This window comes from Lytechinus pictus, chromosome 5 (assembly GCF_037042905.1).
Source record: "Lytechinus pictus isolate F3 Inbred chromosome 5, Lp3.0, whole genome shotgun sequence".
Classification (NCBI taxonomy): domain Eukaryota; kingdom Metazoa; phylum Echinodermata; class Echinoidea; order Temnopleuroida; family Toxopneustidae; genus Lytechinus; species Lytechinus pictus.
The window spans coordinates 27,624,470-27,648,056 of NC_087249.1; the positions used below are offsets into that span (position 1 = coordinate 27,624,470).

The following is a 23,587-nucleotide window of genomic DNA, read 5'->3' on the forward strand; positions in this document are numbered from 1 at the left end:
GACATAAAATTAAGTCTAAACGAGTTTAATAAGGAGCTAAATGAGAGGAGAGCCCCTAAAGAGTTCAGTATCCACTGTTGTAAGCCCTTCCAAATTAATCAGGAGTGGTGATCAAAACATTGGTGAGTGAGATAGAAATTGGACATATATTCTTAATGTTAAAGCTGGAATACTGATTTTTTACATCTTTATGTCGTTTATGGCCATTGATCTTTTTCTAATAAATGAAAAGTTCAAATACTTAGAATGTAAATGCACGACACCTTTTCGATACAATTTAGTACATAGTAGAAGATTTTTAGGGATGCAGTATGAGAGTAAATCATGCTGAGTGGCTGAGTGACACCTTTTCAAGGTTTTTTTTGTTGTCCTTTAGTCATGCCTTTATACATATTTCGTTCTTTTCCACATTCCCTCTATTTTTTGAAATATTTGTTTATCGAAGGTATTGCTGGGTACAAGTTAAGCAATATCACAAATCAGGCTGGTGAAATCACCAAACACCTATTGGCACAATGTATCAAAATAAATTGAAGGGTAGGACATGGCATTGGCGTCATAATTCAAAAGGGAAATAGTATTGATTAAAATAATGTTTAAGCCCCAAAACGAATTAAAAAAATTTGCCTTTGTCACCGATCATATTTATTTTCACCATAATCGAAATACCATATTTTCAAACTTTGGTGACAGAGATCACCAAATAGAAACACTTCTAAAATATGTTTGCATTTCATGAAAAATTTAATTATTTTATGGTGGCCTTTTTGACATCATATCCAACGGACAATTAGATTGTAGGAATTATTACATTTGCGAATGATGTGCAGATATTGTCCTACAATTACGAACCCAATGTTGATATTCATTGGCGGACGCGTGCAGTGTTCATTCATAAAAATCGTCATATTTCCTCTTCCATTTACCCCTTTTCCGACATTCTCTATGTCCACTTTGTCATTTGTGTTTGTGCACGTACGCGTTCGGTTACATGGCCACTTCATGCACATCGTGAGTTTGGACCAAAATGCGCCATTGGTATTGCACTTGAAATATGGCGTCACCTGCTCTAGTAGGTAAACTAGTGTGGAGTTGTAAGGTGTGGATCACATCTATCATCCTTCTCTTCTATCCAACCTCAATACAATGTCGTAAGTATATTAAATCGTTTTGTTTCCTAGATTAAATTCATGCACATTGATCTGCTACACCATACATTTATATTTCAAGTTAATCCGAATGACAAATAATTATATCACATTTTGATCTGTGATAACGGAACCCAGTGGAAGGGTAGGTCCTAGCATTAGTATAATTTTGACTTTAATGCCTGGCCATTTTCGACTCCCTCTTTTTACCCTTTGCGCGTTGATGTTGCAATCTTGTACATTCGTACAATCAAGTAATAATTAGTTTTCTCCCCTACCATCAAATTAGATAAGCTAATAAAACAATCAGTGGCGCTATATGGAAATCTTGAATTAAAGAAAATAACGTGGAAACAATTGTCATTATTTTCACCCAGAAAAATAATTCAGCGTGCAAAGAGTTAAAAACCCAGATCATGTGGTACATTCATCAATCTTTTTATATTTGTCGTTTATAGAGAGACACAGAGAGAGAAAATTATCTTTATTTAGAGTGGTAAGATGGAGGCCAAACGACAACAGAAGTGTAAACGAAAACACTATCGTAACCATAGCAACGTTGGTTCATCATCCCCAGAGTATTTTTGTATGTATTTATGTGTGCGGATAAACGGCTAGGAAAGCTTTGAAAATCGGTTAAATCATTGAAAAATGCAATCGAGATTTTAACAAATTATAATAGGATATCGATCCAGGCTATTTTGGGCTATTGCTGTTCCTTGTCCATAGGTATATGCTATATCTTCTGAGCCCAAATTCAAAATATTCACGATACCGCGCGATGGAATCAAATTGTCAATTCAGTGCATGCAATTTATTCGAAAATATGGGACCATTCAATTATTTTACTTTGATGGAACCTCCTTTACGCTTGGAAGAATTTATATCAAATTTTCCAACAAAAAGTCTTTATGACAGAAGTAATTCGTTAAGCTTATTTTTTTAAAGAAAATTATCTGTATGCCATTGCATTAGATATATCACATTTCAGACTATCAGAGAGTAACCCACACTACTGTTCATGGTTCGATTTGCCTACATCGTCATTGCTATATAGCTAGTAGCATGAGATATCATCATGCACGTATACTCGGTTGCATTCGCGGTTGAATGTTTTTTGACAAATATTAATTGAGGGAGTTTCGATGACGACACAATAAATACGGAATTGCATCGATGGCAATAGTATAATGAAGTTCTCAGCGGGAGGAAATGTGTATTGTACTTTTATTGTGTTCGATTTTAGTCATGATCATTAATTTATAGCAGGCTAACATAAAGATGCGTTTGATGTGTGTGTATGGGGGGGGGGGACGTATGCTTAATTCTGTGAACTTGGTGTGTGAAAGAACAGAGATTACCAAGATCGTTTATATAATTAGTTGGGATTTTGAAATTATATGTTTTTGATACATCATAATAATAATAATGATAATAATAATAATAATAGGCATTTATATAGCGCCATCTCTCTAGAAATATTATATTCCGAGGCACGTTGTTATTATTATCACGACCGCAGCTTTAGCTCGAGCAGCCTTTCAGCGCTCATACATTCAATGAAATGATCCTGCCGGGTACCCATTCATCTCACCTGGGTTGAGTGCGCACAATGTGGATAAATTTCTTGCTAAAGGAATTACGCTGGGATTCGAACCAATGATCCTCTGTCTCAAAGTCAGAAGACTAATCCACTGGGCCACAACGCTCCACATATATTGAAAACAGGAGGATAGAAAAGGAAAGGGTGAGGGAGAGGGTGTGATAAGAAAGGGAGAGGGAGGAAGGTATACAGATGGAGAGGGGGAGATAAAGAAACACAACACAAAGGGTTAGGAAACAGAGAGAGAGTGGGGCTTTTATCCTAATTGACTTTCGAGAGTTAATGATAAATTGATCTTCATGCAAAGACCTGTTAACACTCTGTGTTTAATAGCTCCATGGTGTGAGTGTTTGGACATTTATAGTGCAGGTTGACCTTCTCATAATCAGCTAATAGATAATCATTCCCAATAGCATATAGCAGGGCAGCATAAAAGCGAGCCATTTTTTAATTAGTAATGCCTATGGGTTGAGTACATTTCGCTGTCATCCGAAACATTTTAGCGCTATAATTTTGATGAATTTAATTCATTCTCGAATCGTTTTCCTCTAAATCTTACATTGACTATACGGTGTATTTCATTTGCATGTGTATATATAAGGCAAACAAACTTGAACATGGTATACAGAGAGATATAGAAAGACGTGCAGAGAGGGGAATAAAAGGGGAGAGAGGGAGAAAGGGAGAAAAGAGATTTTGTGAGTAAATGATAAAAATGAATAAACACCACTGCTTTGGAACTGTCTTGAAATATTTTCAACCTTTAAACAATTTAAAAAGATGGTACCTGACATAATTATGGGAAACCTTGGCACCTCAAAGCAAGATGTGTCACTGTCCAGTCACAAAAGGTAGGTATAACAGTGTCTTTTGCACAATTCATTGGTTATTACCAATTACCTTATGTAGATTTCTGCACGTTTTACGCTAAAAAAAAATTAACAAAAACAAATGTTGTACAACTCCTGCACTACAATTTCTTGACCGGTGTTTTTTTCTGAGCCTCGCCTGGTTTTGTATAATTACAAGTTCGAGATTGATTTCTCAAATAACGTAACAAATATACATTGTATTAAATTCTAAATCAAGAAAATAAAATCTATGGTAAAATAATATTTCAAATAACAAATGTAATTCATATGATATGTGTTCAGGCTATAAGATTTATTAAGCATCCACATGAGTTATGGGATTCATTAAGATTCATCTTATGGCAGATCTACTTTATTTTAAAAAAAAGTCGCACTTCTCGAGTCACTAAATAAGGCCTGTCCATCTGGTTTGGTCTCACTATTTGGGGCCTTTCCACACGAGAATCTTGAATCATCATTGTAATGATGATTGCTATTGTTATCGTGACTGTGATTAGCGTTCGTGATTCTAATGTTCTAGTTTGGTTTCACACGTGCTAAATATTCGTCATTATAGCCTTATTTTTCACTGGAATCGTCATTTAAATTACGAATTTTTTTTTACCGTGTGAAAGGGCAGTTAGTGGTATAACTGATTTTACGACAATGATTTTACTTTCTGTCATCACCTATTGTGTATTTAAAGGGATCCTCCCACTTGTATGTAGTCTAATGGCCTTTTCATACGTGAATATTGAATCATAATTGTAATGATGATTGCTATTGTAATCGTGACTGTGATTAGCGTTCGTGATTCATTAGCCTTGTTTTTTCACTGGAATCATCATTCAAATTACGATTTTTTTTTTACCGTGTGAAAGGGCGGTAATAGCCTGCTATACCGTATTCAGGCTTTCATAAACAGCCTGGTGAAGTTTTTCAGTATAAATCGACCTTTCAGATGTATGTAGTAAGATATCACAACAAACTGCAACTGTGAATAGCGTTCAAGCCTGACGAGTCGCTAATTTACTCTCCAAAGAGAACAGCCGCCCTTTCACACGGTAAAAAAATCGTAATTTGAATGACGATTCAAGTGAAAAATAAGGCTAATGACGAATATTTAGCACGTGTGAAACCAAACTAGAACATGATTAGAATCACGAACGCTAATCACATTCACGATAACAATAGCAATCATCATTACAATGATTCAAGATTCACGTGTAAAAAGGCCCTATGTTAAATAATCGCAAAGAAACCGAACTCATATTTTTATACATTTGTATTGTGTTCAAAAGATTAACACGGTCAATTAAATTCGTATTATAACTCGCAAGGTCGGGGGCAGGGGTTCACTTTTTCAACAAACTTGTACAAAACGTAAAAAATACCATCTGATTGTGGTTTTCTTTTGCATGATCAGCACCCCAAACACATACACGCACACATGCACATTCTTTCGGCTGCTTCCCGACCCACATTTAAAAACCGTTCCGCAGCCACTGTAAGGGTGACAGCAGCCAAAATCAAGAATGGATCGTCAGTGACAAGATTCGATCATTCTCAAAATCATTCATAACCTGGCTTAACCTACTTCAAATCAATCTCTCTATTTGAAGAGCCCACTTGCAAAAGGGTTTAGGTCCATTTTTCATCAAATTTGATTTTTATGTCTCAATGTATAGAGTTTTAGTAGCTCTATAAGATGATACCAAAGAAAAGTTGAAATTCCTATTAAAAAGTGAACTAAAATGGTAAAGAAAAATCACTTTTTTTCAAAAGGGGTTAGGTCCATTTCAGTTTAGTTGCAAAAGGGGTTAGGTCCACACAGATTTTTTTTAAAGAATATCTAAAAAATATGAATACAGGTAGATTTCTTTTATACCCAATATTATGTTCTTATGGTAGGGTATCATGAAAATTCAGTTTCGCATAAGAATATTGCAATATAGGAGAGTTAAAAAACTGATTTTCTTGGAGTGGACCTAACCCCTTTTGCAACTAAACTCTTCTGAAGAACTCATTTGTCAAAAGGGGTTAGGTCCATACTTCATAAATTTTATTGTTTTCTGTCTCTAAACCTCTAAATTTTTAGTCACTCTGATGATACCAAATAAAATTTGAAATTCAAATGAAAATGTGAATGAAAGTGGCAAAGAAAAATCACTTTTTTAATCAAAAGAGATTTGATTTATTTCAGTTTGCTTGCAAAAGTGGTTAGGTCCACAATGATAATTTTTTTTTTTAATATATAGAAAAAAAATGAAGACAGATATATTTCTTTTGTTCCCAATTTTATGTTCACATGATAGGGTAATGCATCATGGCAATTTAGTTTCTCATAAGAATATTGCAATAAGTGAGAATAAAAAACATGGTTTTTCTCGGAATGGTCCAAAGTGGACCTAACCCCTTTTGCAACTAAACGCTTCATTTCTTGACCGCACCTGTCTCTGTCAGAAACGGATGGAAGCATACGCCTTGTCAATGGCCCCGATACACACCAAGGTCGGGTTGAGATCTACCACGATGGCCAGTGGGGGACAGTCTGCGATGACAGTTGGGATGTCAATGATGCGAGGGTAGTTTGTCGACAGCTTGGATATTCGGGCAATGTTGGATTGGCCTGGTCTAATGCTCACTACGGACAAGGATATGGTCCCATATACCTTGATGACGTGGCCTGTTCAGGATATGAGTACAGCTTGGTGGACTGCAGTAGTAGCAATTGGGGTAACCATAACTGTGGACATCATGAAGATGCTGGAGTTGACTGCAGTGAAGAGGGTAAGCCATGATCCAAACAATATTTTACCATTTGGGTAGGGTGATCTATCTCTGGCCGTAACGAGAGTTGTCCTTGTTCTCACCCGTCTCCCAATCGTTAACCAATTATGGTTCACCACGTAGGCGTAGCACACGATCGATGTGCTAGGAATAAGAATGTCGAAATTTGACAAGTTCCAAATTCGGAAGAGGGCTCCTTAAAAGTCTTGCAACAATGGGGTCGCAAACATTATTGCGTTGATTTCATCACCATTTCATTGTCTGATTGAGAAATTATTAATAGGCCCAACAGTGGATGAATAAAAATACTATCATAAAGATGGTGATTCAATTTGGTAAATGTATATTTGACATATTAATTAATCTTTAAAAAATAAAGGTGGCTCAGATGGAGACGTCCGTCTTGTTAACGGTAACACCGACTACGAAGGTAGGGTGGAATTCTACTTTAATGGTCAGTGGGGTACAGTTTGTGATGACTTTTGGGATGAACTCGATGCAATGGTAGTCTGTCGACAGCTTGGATACTCAGGATCTGCTGTAGCCAGGACTAGTGCTTACTTCGGGGAAGGAACTGGACTAATACAGCTTGATGATGTTAGCTGCGATGGATCAGAGTTTAGGCTGACTGACTGCAGTAATGCTGGCTACGGCGTCAACAACTGTGGCCATTCTGAAGATGCTGGAGTTAATTGCGAAGGTAATTCGAGAGACAACTTAGATCCCCTTTGAATGAATTCAGAGATATCATTCATGTCATTTGAACTTAAAAGAGGTTGAATTTATACCTGCAAATTATTCGTTATACAAAACAGGTCGGCAGTACGAGTTTGAAGTGGAAATTTTGTTGAAATCCCACGTGATTTATTCGGATTGCCAAAACAAACATCTGCTTTTTATTACGACCAAAGCGTATCCAGTATTATTTTAATCTGAATGAACATGACTATTGAATTTCGGTGTTGTCAATTGGCCTCCAGATTATTTTGATATTTACAACGGGGGAACTATCTACGGGGAAACTCTCTGCAACGCATCGATTCCTTTGGAAATGCAATTAAAATCGCAATGGAGAGCTGAGAGCTTTTGTCAAAAGTTGGTGGACCGCGGCAGCATCGGAATCTCTTGACTCTCGACAGCGACATATTTACAATTATTAGTCCGGTTCAAATCTGCGGATGATCTGCTGTCCCAGTCCACAAACTTTCGACAAAAGCTCTCCATTGCGATTTTAATTGCATTTCCAAAGGAATCGATGCGTTGCAGAGAGTTTCCCCGTAGTAAAATGCGAAAACTACCTATTAGTTTAACGGGGAAAACTGATGAGCATATCAATCAATAATACGTACCTTCCATCTCCTTTCAAAGATGTAAGAGACGGAGATGTCCGAATTGTTGATGGTCCCACTGAAAACCAAGGTCGGGTTGAGATCTTCTACAATGGCCAATGGGGGACAGTCTGTGATGACCACTGGGACAACCTTGATGCGAGGGTGGTTTGTCGACAGCTAGGATACTCGGGCGATGGTGGTATAGCCAAGAATGCTGCTTACTATGGTCAGGGATCTGGGCCGATACACCTTGATGACGTCTACTGCTGGGGATCTGAGTCTATGTTAAGTCATTGTGGTAATGATGGATGGGGCATCAATAACTGCGGGCATAACGAAGATGCTGGCGTTAGCTGCGAAGGTATCCGACTTGCAAACTTCCTATTTTGTATATAGAAGATAGGAACAGAACTCATGTTACATATGTTATACCTCCTCATATTTTGAGGTATCTTGCGGGCTTATTTTCCTTGAAAATTATATGGAAATCCTTTCACATATCATGATCCATCATAAAGATCTATGAATGATGTATTACACATACACAACCTAATAGCGATCTTATATCATGTATATCCTGGGCACAATGACACAACATTCATTAAACGAGAGGTTTTTTTTATAATGTTTCATTTTATCCCCCCCCCCCCCCCATAATGACCTGACCGGTATTGACATCTTAGTTATTGATATAGGTACTAGTTAGGATATGTTCTTATTTATTTATTCAGTTATTTGCTTTGCTTTGCTTTGCTCTAATGTGAATTTTGTCACATTCTACCATTATAGCAGGGCCCAAGAGACCAATTTTTTGGTTATGGTAGTTAAAATGACAGAGTGACACAGTACGCGTTAGAATAAGGCGACTGTGGTATCTTCGGTACTATATCTGAAAAAAAAATGTTTAATTTCAGAATAGCCGACAGTATCAAACTACTGGTCGTCGTCTATTTTCTTCTTTTATTAAGATGGTGCTAATGGAGACCTACGCCTTGTCAATGGTTTCACTCCTAACGAAGGTCGGGTAGAGATCTTTCATGATGGCTTGTGGGGTACAGTCTGTGATGACAGTTGGGATGTGTATGATGCTAGAGTAGTTTGTAGACAGCTTGGATACTCAGGTGATGCTCTGGCCAAGACTGGAGCTCCCTATGGACAAGGATCGGGGCCAATATACCTCGATGATGTTGGCTGCACGGGATCTGAGTCTAGCTTAACTTATTGCAGTAATCGTGGATGGGGCGTCCACAACTGCGGGCACTCTGAAGATGCGGGAGTTTATTGTACTGACGGTAAGATTACAATCGGGAAAAAAAATCTAAGACACATTAAATATCCTTTTACCCTTCACTGCGAAAAAGTGGAATATCAAAATATGATAACAGCTTAAATGTATTCAAAGAAGTGAGTCAATTGAAGTGACCGTCTCTTCATTGCGCTCACCATGATTAATTTGTGATATTATAGTTTCCATTCATAGGACTAGTTTTATTTTCGATTTTCATTCTCGTTCCTAGTTATATTACTGCGGAGACTGCATCCTCACTATGTCACTGCGAAATTTCAAATATTGTATGACTAAATGATTTTTTTAAGAACAGCATTTGAAAATGGTCTACTTCTATAATTCTTATTATCAATTAGAGGCATGCTTCAATCAGAAATTTATAGCTACGCCTGGGGCCGACTTTTACATTTTAGCTTTACCATCCGAAAGACTTTACTCGGAGCTCGGACCCTCGACTCTATATTAAATGGCTTGTTACGGTCGTCTGCGTTCGCGGAGCGGGGATAGAGCGGGGATGGCCGCACCCTTTCGAGAAAACCGGGGGAGCTTTTCTCGAAAGGGTGGGTGAGGGAGGGGAGTCAAATAAACGCACCTTTTCGGGACAACCGGGGGAGCTTTTCACGAAAGGCTGTGTTTAATAGCTATCTGAACCATTCGTTTCTATGAAAATATTCATCAAATAGTAACAACAGTATAATATTAATAGACTTTTGGTAGAAGTGCACAGATGGGGGGGGGGGGGGGCTTGGGGCGCTTCCCCAAAAAATGACGACTAAAAAAGGAAAGAAAAGAAAAGAAAAGAAAAGAGAGAAAGCTGAAATATGATATCATTTTCTGAATTTTAATTTTTTTCATTTTTATGTCAAAATCTACTATACAAAATTTGATATTTAAAAAAAAATGAAAATACCGATTTTTTTTCTTGCTCGCTCACAACTTTAGTATATATTTTTCCCGATACGACATATCTGACCCCTCAAAATTATGGGCTCATTACGTTACTGATAATTAGGAAAAGAAGAAGAGACCTTGCAGTTTTTTTGTGATTTTGAATAAAATTGCATATTAATGAAGTAATTCTAGACCCCAACAATTCCACAAAGCCATATAAAACAATGGAATTATAAGGAGAAATAGCGTGTTCAATTCTGAATAAATTAGCATTTGCATGGAAGCGTGATGAAACATATCAGTGGCGTAATGAGCCAAAGATTTTGAAGAAGCTAGATATGGCGTATCGGGCAAAATTTAAAAAAAGTTGTGAGCGAGCAAAAATTTATACTTTTTTATCTTTAAAAAAATCCAATTATGTATGGCATAATACAGAAAAAATATATTTTACCCTTTCCTCTTTCCCTTTCTCTTTTTTCTTGGCCGTGACTTTTTTTGGGGGGGAGGGGGGGGCAAGCGCCCGAAGTCCCCCCCCCCCCCATTTGTACACCACTGAAGCAATTACTTTGAAACTGGCTTTCCTTCGCAAGCTGCTAGCTAGTACTATTATAATAGTTACCATGTACGGCGCAGAACCCGGTCGACGCGTGCACCGCCAAAACTATTGAAAATAAATAAGCCTAAATGAAAATGCACAAAATTTGTGTTTTTTCCTACTTTCCTTCCTTTTTTAATGCAAATATCCGTCGAAGTGTTCCAAAAATGATACACATGCACCCACACACACCTCACCTCATATGCGGCCTCCATACCCTCACACAAATTTACACAGACACACAAGTAACTGGTACTGGTAAAATCTACTCAGCACTGCCTTTCGTGAAAAGCTCCCCCGGTTGTCCCGAAAAGGTGCGTTATTTTTTACCCCCTCCCTCAACCCACCCTTTCGAGAAAAGCTCCCCCGGTTTTATCGAAAGGGTGCGGCAACCCCCGCTCCGCGAACGCAGACGATCGTAACAAGCCATATTAAATTGTAAATGTCAAAATGTTTCTTTCACAGACGCACCTACGATACCCGGTACTACAGGGTAGAGACGTTTCTATAAGCTCCAAGTTTCATGATTTATAGTTTTGCGTCTTTTATGTCCTTTTTTTGTGAAAAGCTGTCATAGATGGACGCATTCGCCTTGTGGATGGTTCTTCATCAAATGAAGGGCGTGTCGAGATCTACTACGCTGGCCAGTGGGGTACTGTCTGTGACGACTACTGGGACGACAATGATGCCATGGTGGTTTGTCGACAGCTTGGATACTCGGGCGATGCCCTGGCAAGGACAAGTGCATTCTACGGGCAAGGTTCTGACCCAATACTTCTTGATGATGTCAGCTGTTCAGGATCTGAGTCCAGGTTGGATGAATGTAGTCATAACGGCTGGAGTAGCAGCAATTGTGGTCATTCTGAAGATGCAGGGGTTTACTGCTATGACGGTACGACCTTACTGATAGGTTCCTATAAATTTCAGACCACCAAATTCATACTTCTGTGTAAACGCTTTGATAGTGGGACGTACACATGAAAATCCTCAAAATGATTTCAATATATACGAAGAGCGATGGAACAGTACAAGTTTAATTGCCAAAGCCAAGCAACCCTCAGTTGTTAACTCCACATTTAAAAAATGTGTGTACGGAAATTCCGACAAAGGTTGAACTTGAGAAGCGTGTATCGATTTATGCCATATTCCAGAATGGGGAAATATTAAAAAATAACAATTATTCGTATACGGTCATCATGACATATTGATCACTTCATCTTAGCTTTACATGGTAACCCGAGACGGATTATGACTAAGATTTTTGCAGAGTTCGTCTGACTCGGAATATTTAGGAGTAGCATAAATCGAATATGAATCTTCCTTAATGAAAGGCTCTTTTGTAATTGTGTTTCCTTATCGGAAGCTTCTATACATCATGTAGCTGTCAGAATTGGAGGAATGACTACTACAAGTACCCAGCTCTAATTACTTTGGACACCTGTCAACAGGATTGTAAAGAGAATATAAAATTCGTTTAAAATTTGAAATTAAATTTTAAATTCGTAACTCATTTTCATACTTTCACTGCTTCAAAACATATCATCATCAAATTTCATCTAATGGTATAATAGACAGCATTTCGTTACAACTATCTTTACATTTTTTAATGATAAATCGGAAAGGACCTATCAAATCAAGTACATATTTAAGATTCGGTTTATTTTGAATATTCTATAATGTCGAACAAATATAAGTCGTTCAAAGTTCTAAAGATAGTAATTATTTTCTATCTATTTCTCTCTCCGATCAGAAGGAACAGATGGACGAATTCGACTTGAGGGTGGTTCTTCAGCAAACGAAGGCCGGGTTGAAATCTTCTACAGTGGCCAATGGGGGACAATATGTGATGACGACTGGGATGACAATGATGCGAGGGTAGTTTGTCGACAACTCGGATACTCTGGCTATGCTAAGCCATTGACTGGGGCTTTTTACGGACAGGGATCCGATCCGATCCTTCTTGATAATGTCGACTGCTTCGGATATGAGTCACGGTTAACGGAGTGTAGAAGTCACGGATGGGGCGTCCATAACTGTGGACATTACGAAGATGCAGGGGTTTATTGCCATGACGGTATGATACAATTACAAAGGTCTTTTGACCGTCACATTTCTATCTTTATAACAATGAGATGTACATTTAAAACACATTTCCCAACCCCTACGGAAATAGATATATAACAGACAATGACAAAATGAATAAAAATGCTTTATTGCAATATGAATTACTGTAATATAACCCAAAAGACATAAGGACTTTTTTAGACGTGTATCCTTTTGTCGTCTCATTTTTTTTTATTTACTCCTTCAAAGTATTTAAAGAGGGGAAATAATTGTTTACATCATTATCTTTGATTACTGTTTCAATGTATCTGTAAACTATTATAGTTAAAGTACAAATCTCCTGCCAGTTTCCATAACAAGTGTATATGGTCAAACAATCGCGTATAATATTGAGGCGCCTGTGTATCAAGCGATTTTAACCAAAAAAATTAATAATTAAACAAAACTATTCAACATCTTTCAAGAACACATTGCAACCAGCAAAAGATAAGTTTTTCTGAAGTGAACTTAATATAGTTTTCAAGTCATTACTCTGGTATCAAAACTATCTCGCAGTCCTACTCCATTGAAAATACTTATGCTTCGGCTTATTTTTTCAAATTTATTTAAGATGGTATGGATGGACGAATTCGGCTTGTAGATGGTCCTTCTTCAAGCGAAGGCAGGGTCGAGATCTTCTACTTTGGCCAATGGGGGACAATCTGTGATAACAGTTGGAGTACCGCTGATGCGCAGGTAGTTTGTCGACAGCTTGGATGGTATGGTGATGCTGATGTCAGGAATGATGGTTACTACGGACATGGGTCTGGGCCGATATTCCTCGACGAGGTTGGATGTGTCGGTTATGAAACCAGTTTGATTGGATGCAGTCATTTAGGATGGGGTATCCACAACTGCGTAGGTCTTCATTCTGATGATGCAGGAGTCTACTGCTCCCCTGGTAAGTCGTAGTGTTACAAAAAATATTCATATTTTGGAGGAGGGAGGTCATGATTTACATCTTATTCCTGTTCACCTACTCATCGATGTACCTATAACTTATTATCAATGCCATGCAGGACCCTGGCATTTCTTTAAAGGCATTGGTCAAGAATACTATGTTCCTACTGTTATATTAAATATTTTTCATGTGGATTTATGACACTCAAAAACACTGAAAAGGAAATTTCGTTCAGACACTTTCAAGATATTTATGTCTAATAAAAATCATTGAATTTAGCTCCCAGAAAGTCTAATTGTGACAAAAGTAATATATGGAATAGATTTGGGATGGAATTTCTAATATTTTTTTTTCATTTTTTGTTGGAAACACTAAATTTTGTATTATTATTTTTAGGATGCAATTATTCAAGGCTTCATTTTGACATCATTTCAAAGATACTTTCAAAATAAACAAATGAAATAACATCTGTTTACTTCAATTCTATTCGAACAGACCCGAAGATATGACTTCAGGTGTCGTCTGTCTCCTTAAGGATTTGATTAATTTATAACATTGTTGACCTTCTTGGCAGATTCTTCAACTACAACGACAGAGTCTACGATGCGGGATGAACCTACGGCGAGGGTTGGAGCTGATACTGTCTTTGCCGTGATGTTCGCTGTGGGTGTGTGCTTGGTCTTCCTCACTGTTGTTGCTATCGTCGCGGTCTGTTGCACTTGCCTTAAAACAAAGCCCTCTGTGATGCCAGAACAATCAGAACCAGCGATTCCTCTCAACACCATGAACGCTCATCACCCTACAGGCACCGACGTCCCAGTGGCTTCTACCACGAATGCAACATCTGGTGTGGTGTACCCACCTCCTCTGCCTAACCTACCACCTGTTAATATGTACCCACCACCTATCCCTCCTGCTGCACCCGTGACGTAGCCACCTTCTCAAGACGTAACCTCTGCAACAATGTAATCTATTATTCACTAATGTATCTAAAGGTCTAGTCCACCCCAGGTAAATGTTGATTTGAATAAATAGAGAAAAATCAAACTAGCATAACGCTGAAAATTTCATCAAAATTGGATGATATGAACAACTCAGTTGCATGCAAATTAGACAGTCGATGATCTCCCTCACTCACTAGTCTTTTGTTTTTTATTGTTTGAATTATACAATATTTCATTTTTTACAGATTCGACAATAAGGACCAACTTGACTGAGCCATATAGTATTAAACAATGTTATTTCCACATGTTAAGGGCGAAATTAATCGTTGTTTTACTTGACAATGAGGAAAAATTAGAATATTTCATATTTCACATAATAAAATACAAAAATAGTGAGTGGATGACGTCATCAGTCTCCTCATTTGCATACCGACCAGGATGTGCATATAACTGTTTTGTGAAATTAAGCGAAACTTTAAAATATCATAACTTACTTATTTTACATCCGATTTTGATGAAATTTTCAGTTTTATGTTTGTTGGATTGTTTTCTTTTTATTCAAATCAACTTTTTGATATTGCTCCCTCATTTTTTTGGCTTATTACGCCACTGTCTTTCATAGTTTCAAATGCAATATATCGTGTGTCATCCGGTCTTAAACTAATGAATGTATTGTATGCCTGAATTCGAATGTATTTTAAAGATCCGCCAGATGCATGTAAAAAGTACTTTAGAGGTAATGCAGATTTTGACATATATGTGCTTTTGATATCGGAAATAAAATGATCCTGTCTCTTAAAAGTAACCTAGTTATTTGAATATCAAATTACTTAACAGTGAAACATTCATCGCTGAATGACCTATACGATATTTACACTGATGACTTTTGACTGTCCACAATGAAATAGAAAAATACATCATTCCAACCATTACCGATATTAAATCAATGATTAGTAGATTTTAAATTCATTCACAACTACTATTCTTTAATTTCGATTTGCTGTGTATATAATAGTGTATATTCATAAATACATTTTAGTTTTCATTTTCTATTTTCTAGTTGAAAGGAAATAAATGACTAAAGGTTATCATTCTTGTCTTCTCGTGCCATTTATTCAACCTAAGATCAGTGTCCCGTAACACAAAAGTTAGCGATCGATCGTACGCTTGATCTTTACGATTGATTGTACATTGTAGTTTATGGAATCAATCATAGAAAAATGTTCTACGATCATTGCTAAGTTTTGTGTTACGGGCCCCAGGTGATGTATTTGCCTTGTCACTGATTAACAAAATGACTTACAAACCATCATATAATGTATCTAACCCACGACGCCATGGATTATTTGTCACTCAGTCACCAAAAAACCCACCCCAGAATACGAATCGTATCAACATGCCCTTACCGTTTGTATCTTGGTCTCTCTAAAGGACAGAAGAGGAGAGCTCTGTTTCAAGTTCGCCACGTTGCTATCTTAGTCCAGGATAGGCCCCATAGACAATTAACCAAACCTCGCTTTTTTATATATACAATATTTTATTTATGGTTTCTTGTCAATTCGAAGGTGCTGATTACGAATCTGGATGATGCCACTCGTGTAACCTTGAACATTTTCCGCAAATTGGCAAAATCCAATATGGCCGCCAAAATATGCAAATTACCCATAAATATTATAAAATTGTCCGCACATTGGCTATGAAATGCATGAAATTGGGTGGTAGGAGTGAAATACTCTCTGAAAAAAAATGATTTTTGACAAAATATTTATTTTCCTGATATTCAAAATGGCCGCCATAGGCCATTGTATACTCCATTATGTACAATATGAATAGGGAAAACTAATTTTCACAAAAATTAGCATTATACTGCAAAAAATCGCGATGTATGAACGAAGTAATATATGCAAATCATCGTTACTAATGAGATATATCATTTGTTATGTCATATATGGGAACATTGCTGTATTTTGATATCTAAAATAGCCGCCACTGGCCCAATGAGTATTATGTACAATGGCAATGGCCGGGGCCAAAAAAATGACAAGAGTGAGCATTAAAATGCATATTATTAAGATAAACGAGTGGAATACTGACTAAACCTTCAATGAATATAACCTTCAATTCAATTCAATTATCGTTTCCTTTTTCATTCATATTTGTATTATAATAGAATGTATATCATGCAGCTAATCATAATAGAAGGGCTCACTGTTCAAGAGGATCATTATTCATTAGCATCCCTTTACATAATACCAGAGGACTGGAAGTAGGATACTATCCATAATCGACGAAGAGCATCACGAATCAGATTACAGAAAAAGTTTGGAAGCTATATTATAACATTATTGTCTATATTGACGATATGGGCAACGGATTATGCACAAGGTTCACGAAGGTCCCCATTCATATTGGATTTTAGGGGTTTAAATCATGAAGTATAACTATTCATAATGAAGCTCACCATACAACCTGCCCTTTTTCACATTATGACCAGCGATCCTCTTTTTTTATGATAAGCGAACCCGTTATCAACACTTTGATTGTGAATATCGATTCTTTTTTTCGTTTATAAATGAGAAATAACAATGTTATGTTTCGTCATGAAAGATTGGCAGTATGCTGGATCAGTTATTGCTTAGATGCAGTACATGTATGGGACAAATTATACATGTACAACAGCTTTGGAAACTCACATTTCTCACACATATATATTACATGGCGTTGATTTTGTGTGTTTGTGTGAATGTGAGGGTGAGTGTTATTTTGTGTGCTGGGATGAGATATGTTTGGATTACCGGAAGAAGTAGGTAAAAAGTTAATGCTTACTTTGGCAATAAAGAGAGATAGAGGGGTTAAAAGCGAGAATGGAGAGGGTGTCTGTGTTTGTGTGGGTGTGCATTTTCAAAAACATCATATGGTAGCTCAAAAAGGGTTTCTTGAGAGGTTCGTTCTTATTTTGGAGTCATTTGTCAGTTGAATATTCGAAGGACATACGTAAATAAAAACACAACATATCCTCATAAAATCCGTACACAAATTTCTAGAAATGTTCTATTTATTACAATAACAAGAAATATAATATATATATTTTATTCATGGCTATAAATACCATACATGTATGTGAACAAATTAATTATGCAGCAATGAAAAGAACATGATGAACATCGTTGAAAGACTAAAACCCTTTTCAGCTTCGTGGTTATATCAAAATTATTATTGAATATCTATAATCACTGTTTGGTGTGATCTGTGAATGTATAAAAGACTATATTTGTAAGTTTGAAATGAACGGTAGATGATGCCTTAGAAAAACAAATATTGAAAAGACATGACAACTAGCATGCAATGTATTTTTCCGATTTTGAAAGTCGAATCTTTACAAAATAGATTCGACTCCTAAAAGATTGGATACCATCTCCTCTGTATACTAAGGAAATAACAATGAACAAAATATCACTTAAATGTTCCTTCACTATATATATATATAAAGAAGTACAGAGTTGATTTCTAATCCATGAAAGTACAAACAGGTTTTTAAATTACTTTGATAAAGTTAGTTTTCTGATTTCGCCACTACTTAGTAAAGAAACTGATTTCATTTCATGTTCTCAAAGAAGAATAAGAATCAATAAAAATGGAGGAGTATTCACATTCTCCGAAAATGAATTAAAACCAAATAAAATTATTACTGTAATGATAACCGTGATAAATTATTAAGAATTAGCGTCAAAATTATTTTCATCATCATGAAAAGCATTGCTGCTACATACTGCTTATTCATTCTTTATAAATTCATTTTTTTTAGTTTAAATTGGTACAGATATAAAAATGAACTAATATATATCTGTGTCTCTTTGTTTTATTTGAAAGGATGTAAAGATTATCATTTATTTACACGTATTGCATTTAAGCATTCAGAATATATCAACAGCGAAACAATTCTTAGTAACACGCAAACGAGCTAACAACTAAATCATGTTAAATGACTTTTATCTTTGCATACAGTTACTAGCCAATTAGAAAGGAAAATATAGTTGTACGATATAATTTCGTGTTATAATTAATACATTTTTGTGATAGAACATACATAAAGGGGTACTCCAATAATGTAATATCAGACAAAGAAAACACTGATATGACATGATCGGCCCATTTACTGAGAATTCATGATGACGTGAATATAACTGGTTTTACAAAATATTGCTAAATTTTAACTTTCAATAACTTTTTTTTTTTTTTACTGCAAATGCATTTTCATTAATTCAATGTCAACACTTTTAACAACTCATCAACGCGATGCAATTTTTGTTGTTTGTCTTCAGATTTGGATGAAATATTTAGCGTTTTGCTTGATGAATTTTACTCAGTTTATTTAGAAATAATTATTTTCAGCCCGGAGTACCCCCTTTAATGAATGCACTGTACAATTAAAATCTTTTCAGAATAATCATTGCAAAACACAAATAGAGAAGGCACTCATAAAAACCATTTAGAAACCGGTTTCACTGTAAATTTGAAATGAAATTACAAACATTATAGTTATATAAACATCAACGTGCATATATCATTCCTCGATCATGTGTATATTTTAACTCACTTCTACAGTAGTTTCAAATTATATAAAGATATATATGTCACCAATGAACATAATTATAATAATAATAAACCGCATTTATATAGCGCTTAACGCATCGGAACGACGTCTCTAACCGCTTTACAGATATATTATTACCCCGGTCATCGGATCCTTGCATGCCCGCATACAATGTATGCACCTTCTCCACTCCCTGGGAAGCATTCCAACAAAGAGTTCCAAGACTCAATTGCTAGGCATACTACATAGCCTTTCGCATCCTACCGGTACCCATTTAACACCTGTGTGGAGAGTGGCAAATTGTGGATTGACGCCTTGCCAAAGGACGCTAGGCCATAGTGGGATTCGAACACACGACCCTCTGATTACAAGGCGAGAGTCAGAACCGCTACACCAGGGCGCTTCCACAACATGTTGTTGTGATAAGACTTCACAGTTGGAGAAGTAGAAGAACAGGAAATTTTCACACAAAAAAGGAACAATCATACCATGTTACAATACTAGTATTCTATTTATGTTTAAGCAAAACGTATGGGCAAGCTGAATATCATCGTAAATTCAAACCGTTTTTTTTTTTAAATTAGAAATGCTATTGTTTCATTATCACGTCAAGCTATTATGTACAAGTCTTTTCATTTGTTTACATTCATAAAAGTATGTATTAATTGCGTTATTTAATCATGAGTTCATGATGAAAACGAGTGACAACAGGCAAGAAAATGGAATAGACCGGATTAAATGATGAAAGAATCAGTAATTACATTACTGGCATGGGCTTCATTCCATCAGGAATCATACGTACGGGAAAACCTGGTCAGCTGATCTAGTTGCAGCGTTAACAGTTTTAAAGTGGCGTTCAGGAGGTTGTAATAAGAATAATGCATTGCGACGCTATGTATTAGAACATCTTTTGGGGCCCCAGTGTTATTCTATTTTCTAAACCAAACTTATTGCATGGATACATAGCCACCAAGATACGCAATTGGGTGGGCAGTGGCTTATCTCCGTAACCTTGAAATCACAACCTCTCAATTATAGCGTTTTTGGTTTTTCACATGATTACAAAATTTTTCTAATATTTTGCGGTCCTTGATGGTAAGGTCCAGGTAACGTGTCCCTCCTCCTTTTCTTATTCTTCGTCGTCTTCTTCTTCCATTGGGGTCAAGGATTTTTGCAATGTATAATGTTTTAGAAAACTGAATAATTGACGCTGAAGCTCTAACATACCCCCCTTTAATACCCAGCCAGGAAGGTAAAGTATATTCCCTGACGGACTCAAAACGGTAGAATGTTAACCTCTAGGAGCGTGGTGTCCATCAGTCTTATTTGGTGAGCATAGAATGTTGGTCAAATCAACAATGGCAGAATTTGATTTCGTCATGGAAGATTGCAGTTAAACTAGATGCTGTTTTCAGCAGGTTGTTGATCACTCAACCTATCTAAAGCAATCTCTGAGTCCTGTTCCAGAGGTGAATCGTGTTCCAGAGTTCTGAATGAAAACTGACTCTTTGATTGCCTACAGGTCCAACACACGGCTCCGATGGCAAGCAGTGTCAGCAAGAACAGGCACACACCTACGGATGTCAAGACACCCACGACACTTGAAGATGCAGTATAATGTGGCTTCGTCGAAGCATGGACCATAGGGTCCATGGTCGAAGGAACTGCAAAACCAAAGCAGCAATCAGTGATTCTTAGGTTGTTGGGGGTTTTTTTCTATGAAAATAGGTTGAAGATGAATTAATGAAATTACAATTTGCGTGATGTTTAAAGTAAACGGGATTCAGAGTTGTATTTTCTATGTCAGATGAAAGTCGTTAGTGCTCTAGAATTATCATAGCCTTGGCAGTTCATGAAGTAAGTGAAATAAGAATGAAGAATAAAAAGCGGGACTGGGCGTACAAAGACGTTTTGATTATTTTGATAGAATTGCCAATGTGAATTATTTCGTATTAATACAAAAGTTTGAACATAAACTATTATATAATTTTTGGCAAGGAGAAGAATAAGTAATCAATGAATAAAACAAATAAATTGTCTCTATACACCAGATATAAATTATACATCACTTATGAATAATAAAGGGCAAATCATGAAATGATGGCACGTTTTTTTTCTCATATTATTTCATCTAACTCACCATAACAGTACACTCCAGCATCTTCAGAATGTCCGCAGTTATGGCTACCCCATCCGTCATTACTACAATCAGTCAATCTAGACTCAGATCCTGAACAGCCGACATCATCGAGGTATATCGGGTCAGATCCTTGTCCATATGTGCTACGACCTCTGGCCCCACCAACATCGCCCATGTATCCAAGTTGTCGACAAACTACCCTCGCATCAGCGTCATCCCAACTGTCATCGCAGATTGTCCCCCATAGACCATTGTGGAAGATCTCAACCCGACCTTCGTTTTCAGTCGAACCATTTACAAGGCGAATATCTCCATCGTTTGCACTGATTGCTGTAAAAGATGAACAGAAAGAAATTCAACATTGCATATTGATGAAACTGTTAACAGAACATATATAGCCAGTTTTTAAAAGAAAAAAACAATTATTTATAATCCTCTCCCCCTCCGATCCAATCTGGTTCTGTAATTTGCAATGCTCAAGATCTCAAAGCTGAAAGAATGGAACTGATTTTTATATTTTGTTAACAGGATCCGTCTAATGAAAGCGTGAGATAAATGGGTGGATTCTGTTGGTATTTTTAGTTTATAGTTTTATTAGTTCATTAGGAATTTCAACAATCACACAAACTTACATAAGCACATTGTGCACCCCATCCATAATTTCTGATACACAGTCATACAAGTCAAACAATCGTTTGTATATAAAAACAACCGATGAATAATTCTGGAAACAAACAAAAAGCGGCAGAAACAAGAAGATTCTTTTTTTTTAACAAGTGCACACCTAGTTACCAATAATGCATATAGCATTTCCATTTATTTGAAAGCAGGATAAAAGAGCATTGTAGATTAAATGCCTTGCTCACTGGCATATGTGCAGCGACCGGGGATCGAACCCCGGACTCTCCATTTGATGCCAAACATACGATAATATATCGGCCTCAGATTTCTGATCCATCCGGAGTTGTTTGAATTATGTTTTTCAAGCTTTGATCTACACTTCGAAAACCAGCAACACATCAAGCCTTAAAAATTTAGAACATTCTAGGTAACGATTCCTTACAATAGCATGATCACAACTTGAAATTCATCATTTCGAAAGAAAAACAAAAGTAAAAGGATATAATGACCCAAACCCTAACTTAACATCTCCTTAAATTTCTAATAGTATCGCAATAGCACCGTCCCTAGTTAATTCTTCTCCTGGGGTAACGGAAGTGGACCACTTACTTTCACAGGATACCCCAGCGTCTCTGGAATGTCCACAGTTTTGACTTATCCATCCCTCAATAATGCAATCAATCAACTTAGACTCAGATCCCTCGCAATTATCGACATCGAGTATTGGGCCAGATCCTGGTCCGTATGTACCCCCAATCACAGATGTGCCGACATCGCCTTGGTATCCCAGTTGTCGACAAACTACCATTGCATTATTAACATTCCAACTATCATCACAGATTGTACCCCACTCGCCGCCATGGAAGATCTCAATCCGACCTTGGTTTGGAGTGGGACCATCGGCAAGGCGAATCTCTCCCTCTTTACCATCTATTGAGATCGAGAGTAAAAAGAAAATACAATCAAGTATTGAATATTGAATTTATATGGTCTTTCAATACCCGAAAGGGCTAAAGTGGCGATGGTATTTTTATTTTATCAAAAGGTAGAATAGTTGAATAGGTCCTCTCTAGGGACATTCTCAAAAATACCTGCAACAGTTTTGGAGACTTGCTTAATCAATACCTACCACCAATATTGCAGTACACTCCAGCATCTTCAGAATGTCCACAGTTGTGGTTGAGCCAACCGTTACTGATGCACAAATTCAATCTGTCTTCATTCCCCTCACAGGCAACATCATCAAGGTATATTGGACCTGATCCGTGTGGGTATTTACCACCATCCCAGGCTGTTCCAGAAAAAATGTAACCAAGCTGACGACAAACTACACTTGCATCAGTATCGTCCCACTCGTCATCACAAACCGTTCCCCACTGACCATTATAGTAGATCTCAACCCGGCCTTGGTTTGCAGTGGATCCGTTAAGAAGGCGAATATCACCGTCATTTCCAACTTTAAATATAATGTGTAATTGAGAGATTGACACGTTGTTATACACGAAAAAGAGAGCTACAATAAAATATATATATACAGGTATATGTTAGGTCAATGAGATGTCATTGGATATACAAAAACACAAAGACAACTTTTTTACATTGCAGGTGGGTGTTTCATAAAGCTGTTCGTAAGTTAAGAGCGACTTTAAGAACGACTGGTGATCCTTTCTTGTGTTAAGTGGTATACACCAAAATGTTCATTGGCGGCAATGGTTTAGCGCGTAAGAATGGTTCCCCAGTCGTTCTTAAAGTCGCTCTTAACTTACGAACAGCTTTATGAAACGGCA

The 23,587-nt window shown here is 36.9% G+C and overlaps 2 protein-coding genes across 4 annotated transcripts in view; one reads left to right on the forward strand and one right to left on the reverse strand.

Annotated features, from left to right (window-relative positions):
- The first annotated feature begins 842 nt into the window (after positions 1–842).
- LOC129260345 (deleted in malignant brain tumors 1 protein-like) lies at positions 843–15,533 on the forward strand. Its single transcript, XM_054898339.2, has 9 exons — positions 843–1,151; positions 6,066–6,392; positions 6,772–7,092; positions 7,761–8,084; positions 8,692–9,015; positions 11,066–11,389; positions 12,248–12,571; positions 13,172–13,501; positions 14,076–15,533. The coding sequence occupies exons 1-9, from the start codon at positions 1,055–1,057 to the stop codon at positions 14,432–14,434; spliced, it is 2,730 nt and encodes a 909-aa protein (XP_054754314.2). The 5' UTR covers positions 843–1,054; the 3' UTR covers positions 14,435–15,533.
- Positions 15,534–17,465: 1,932 nt separating this feature from the next.
- LOC129262186 (deleted in malignant brain tumors 1 protein-like) overlaps positions 17,466–23,587 on the reverse strand; it is a 33,547-nt gene continuing 27,425 nt past the window's right edge. For all 3 annotated transcript variants that reach the window (XM_064100144.1, XM_064100141.1, XM_064100143.1), the window contains 4 exons: positions 22,930–23,256; positions 22,410–22,730; positions 21,180–21,509; positions 17,466–20,703 (listed from right to left, as the gene is read on the reverse strand). In XM_064100144.1, the coding sequence (XP_063956214.1) occupies positions 20,438–20,703; positions 21,180–21,509; positions 22,410–22,730; positions 22,930–23,256 (1,244 nt within the window). In that variant the 3' untranslated portion in view covers positions 17,466–20,437. The remainder of the gene's footprint in view (positions 20,704–21,179; positions 21,510–22,409; positions 22,731–22,929; positions 23,257–23,587) is intronic.

Coding starts and splice junctions, on each gene's coding strand:
- LOC129260345 (XM_054898339.2), top strand. CDS start 1,055: ATGGCGTCACCTGCTCTAGTAGGTAAACTAGTGTGGAGTTGTAAGGTG. Junction 7,093..7,760: donor TGCTGGAGTTAATTGCGAAG/GTAATTCGAGAG, acceptor CTCCTTTCAAAG/ATGTAAGAGACGGAGATGTC. Junction 11,390..12,247: donor AGGGGTTTACTGCTATGACG/GTACGACCTTAC, acceptor CTCTCCGATCAG/AAGGAACAGATGGACGAATT.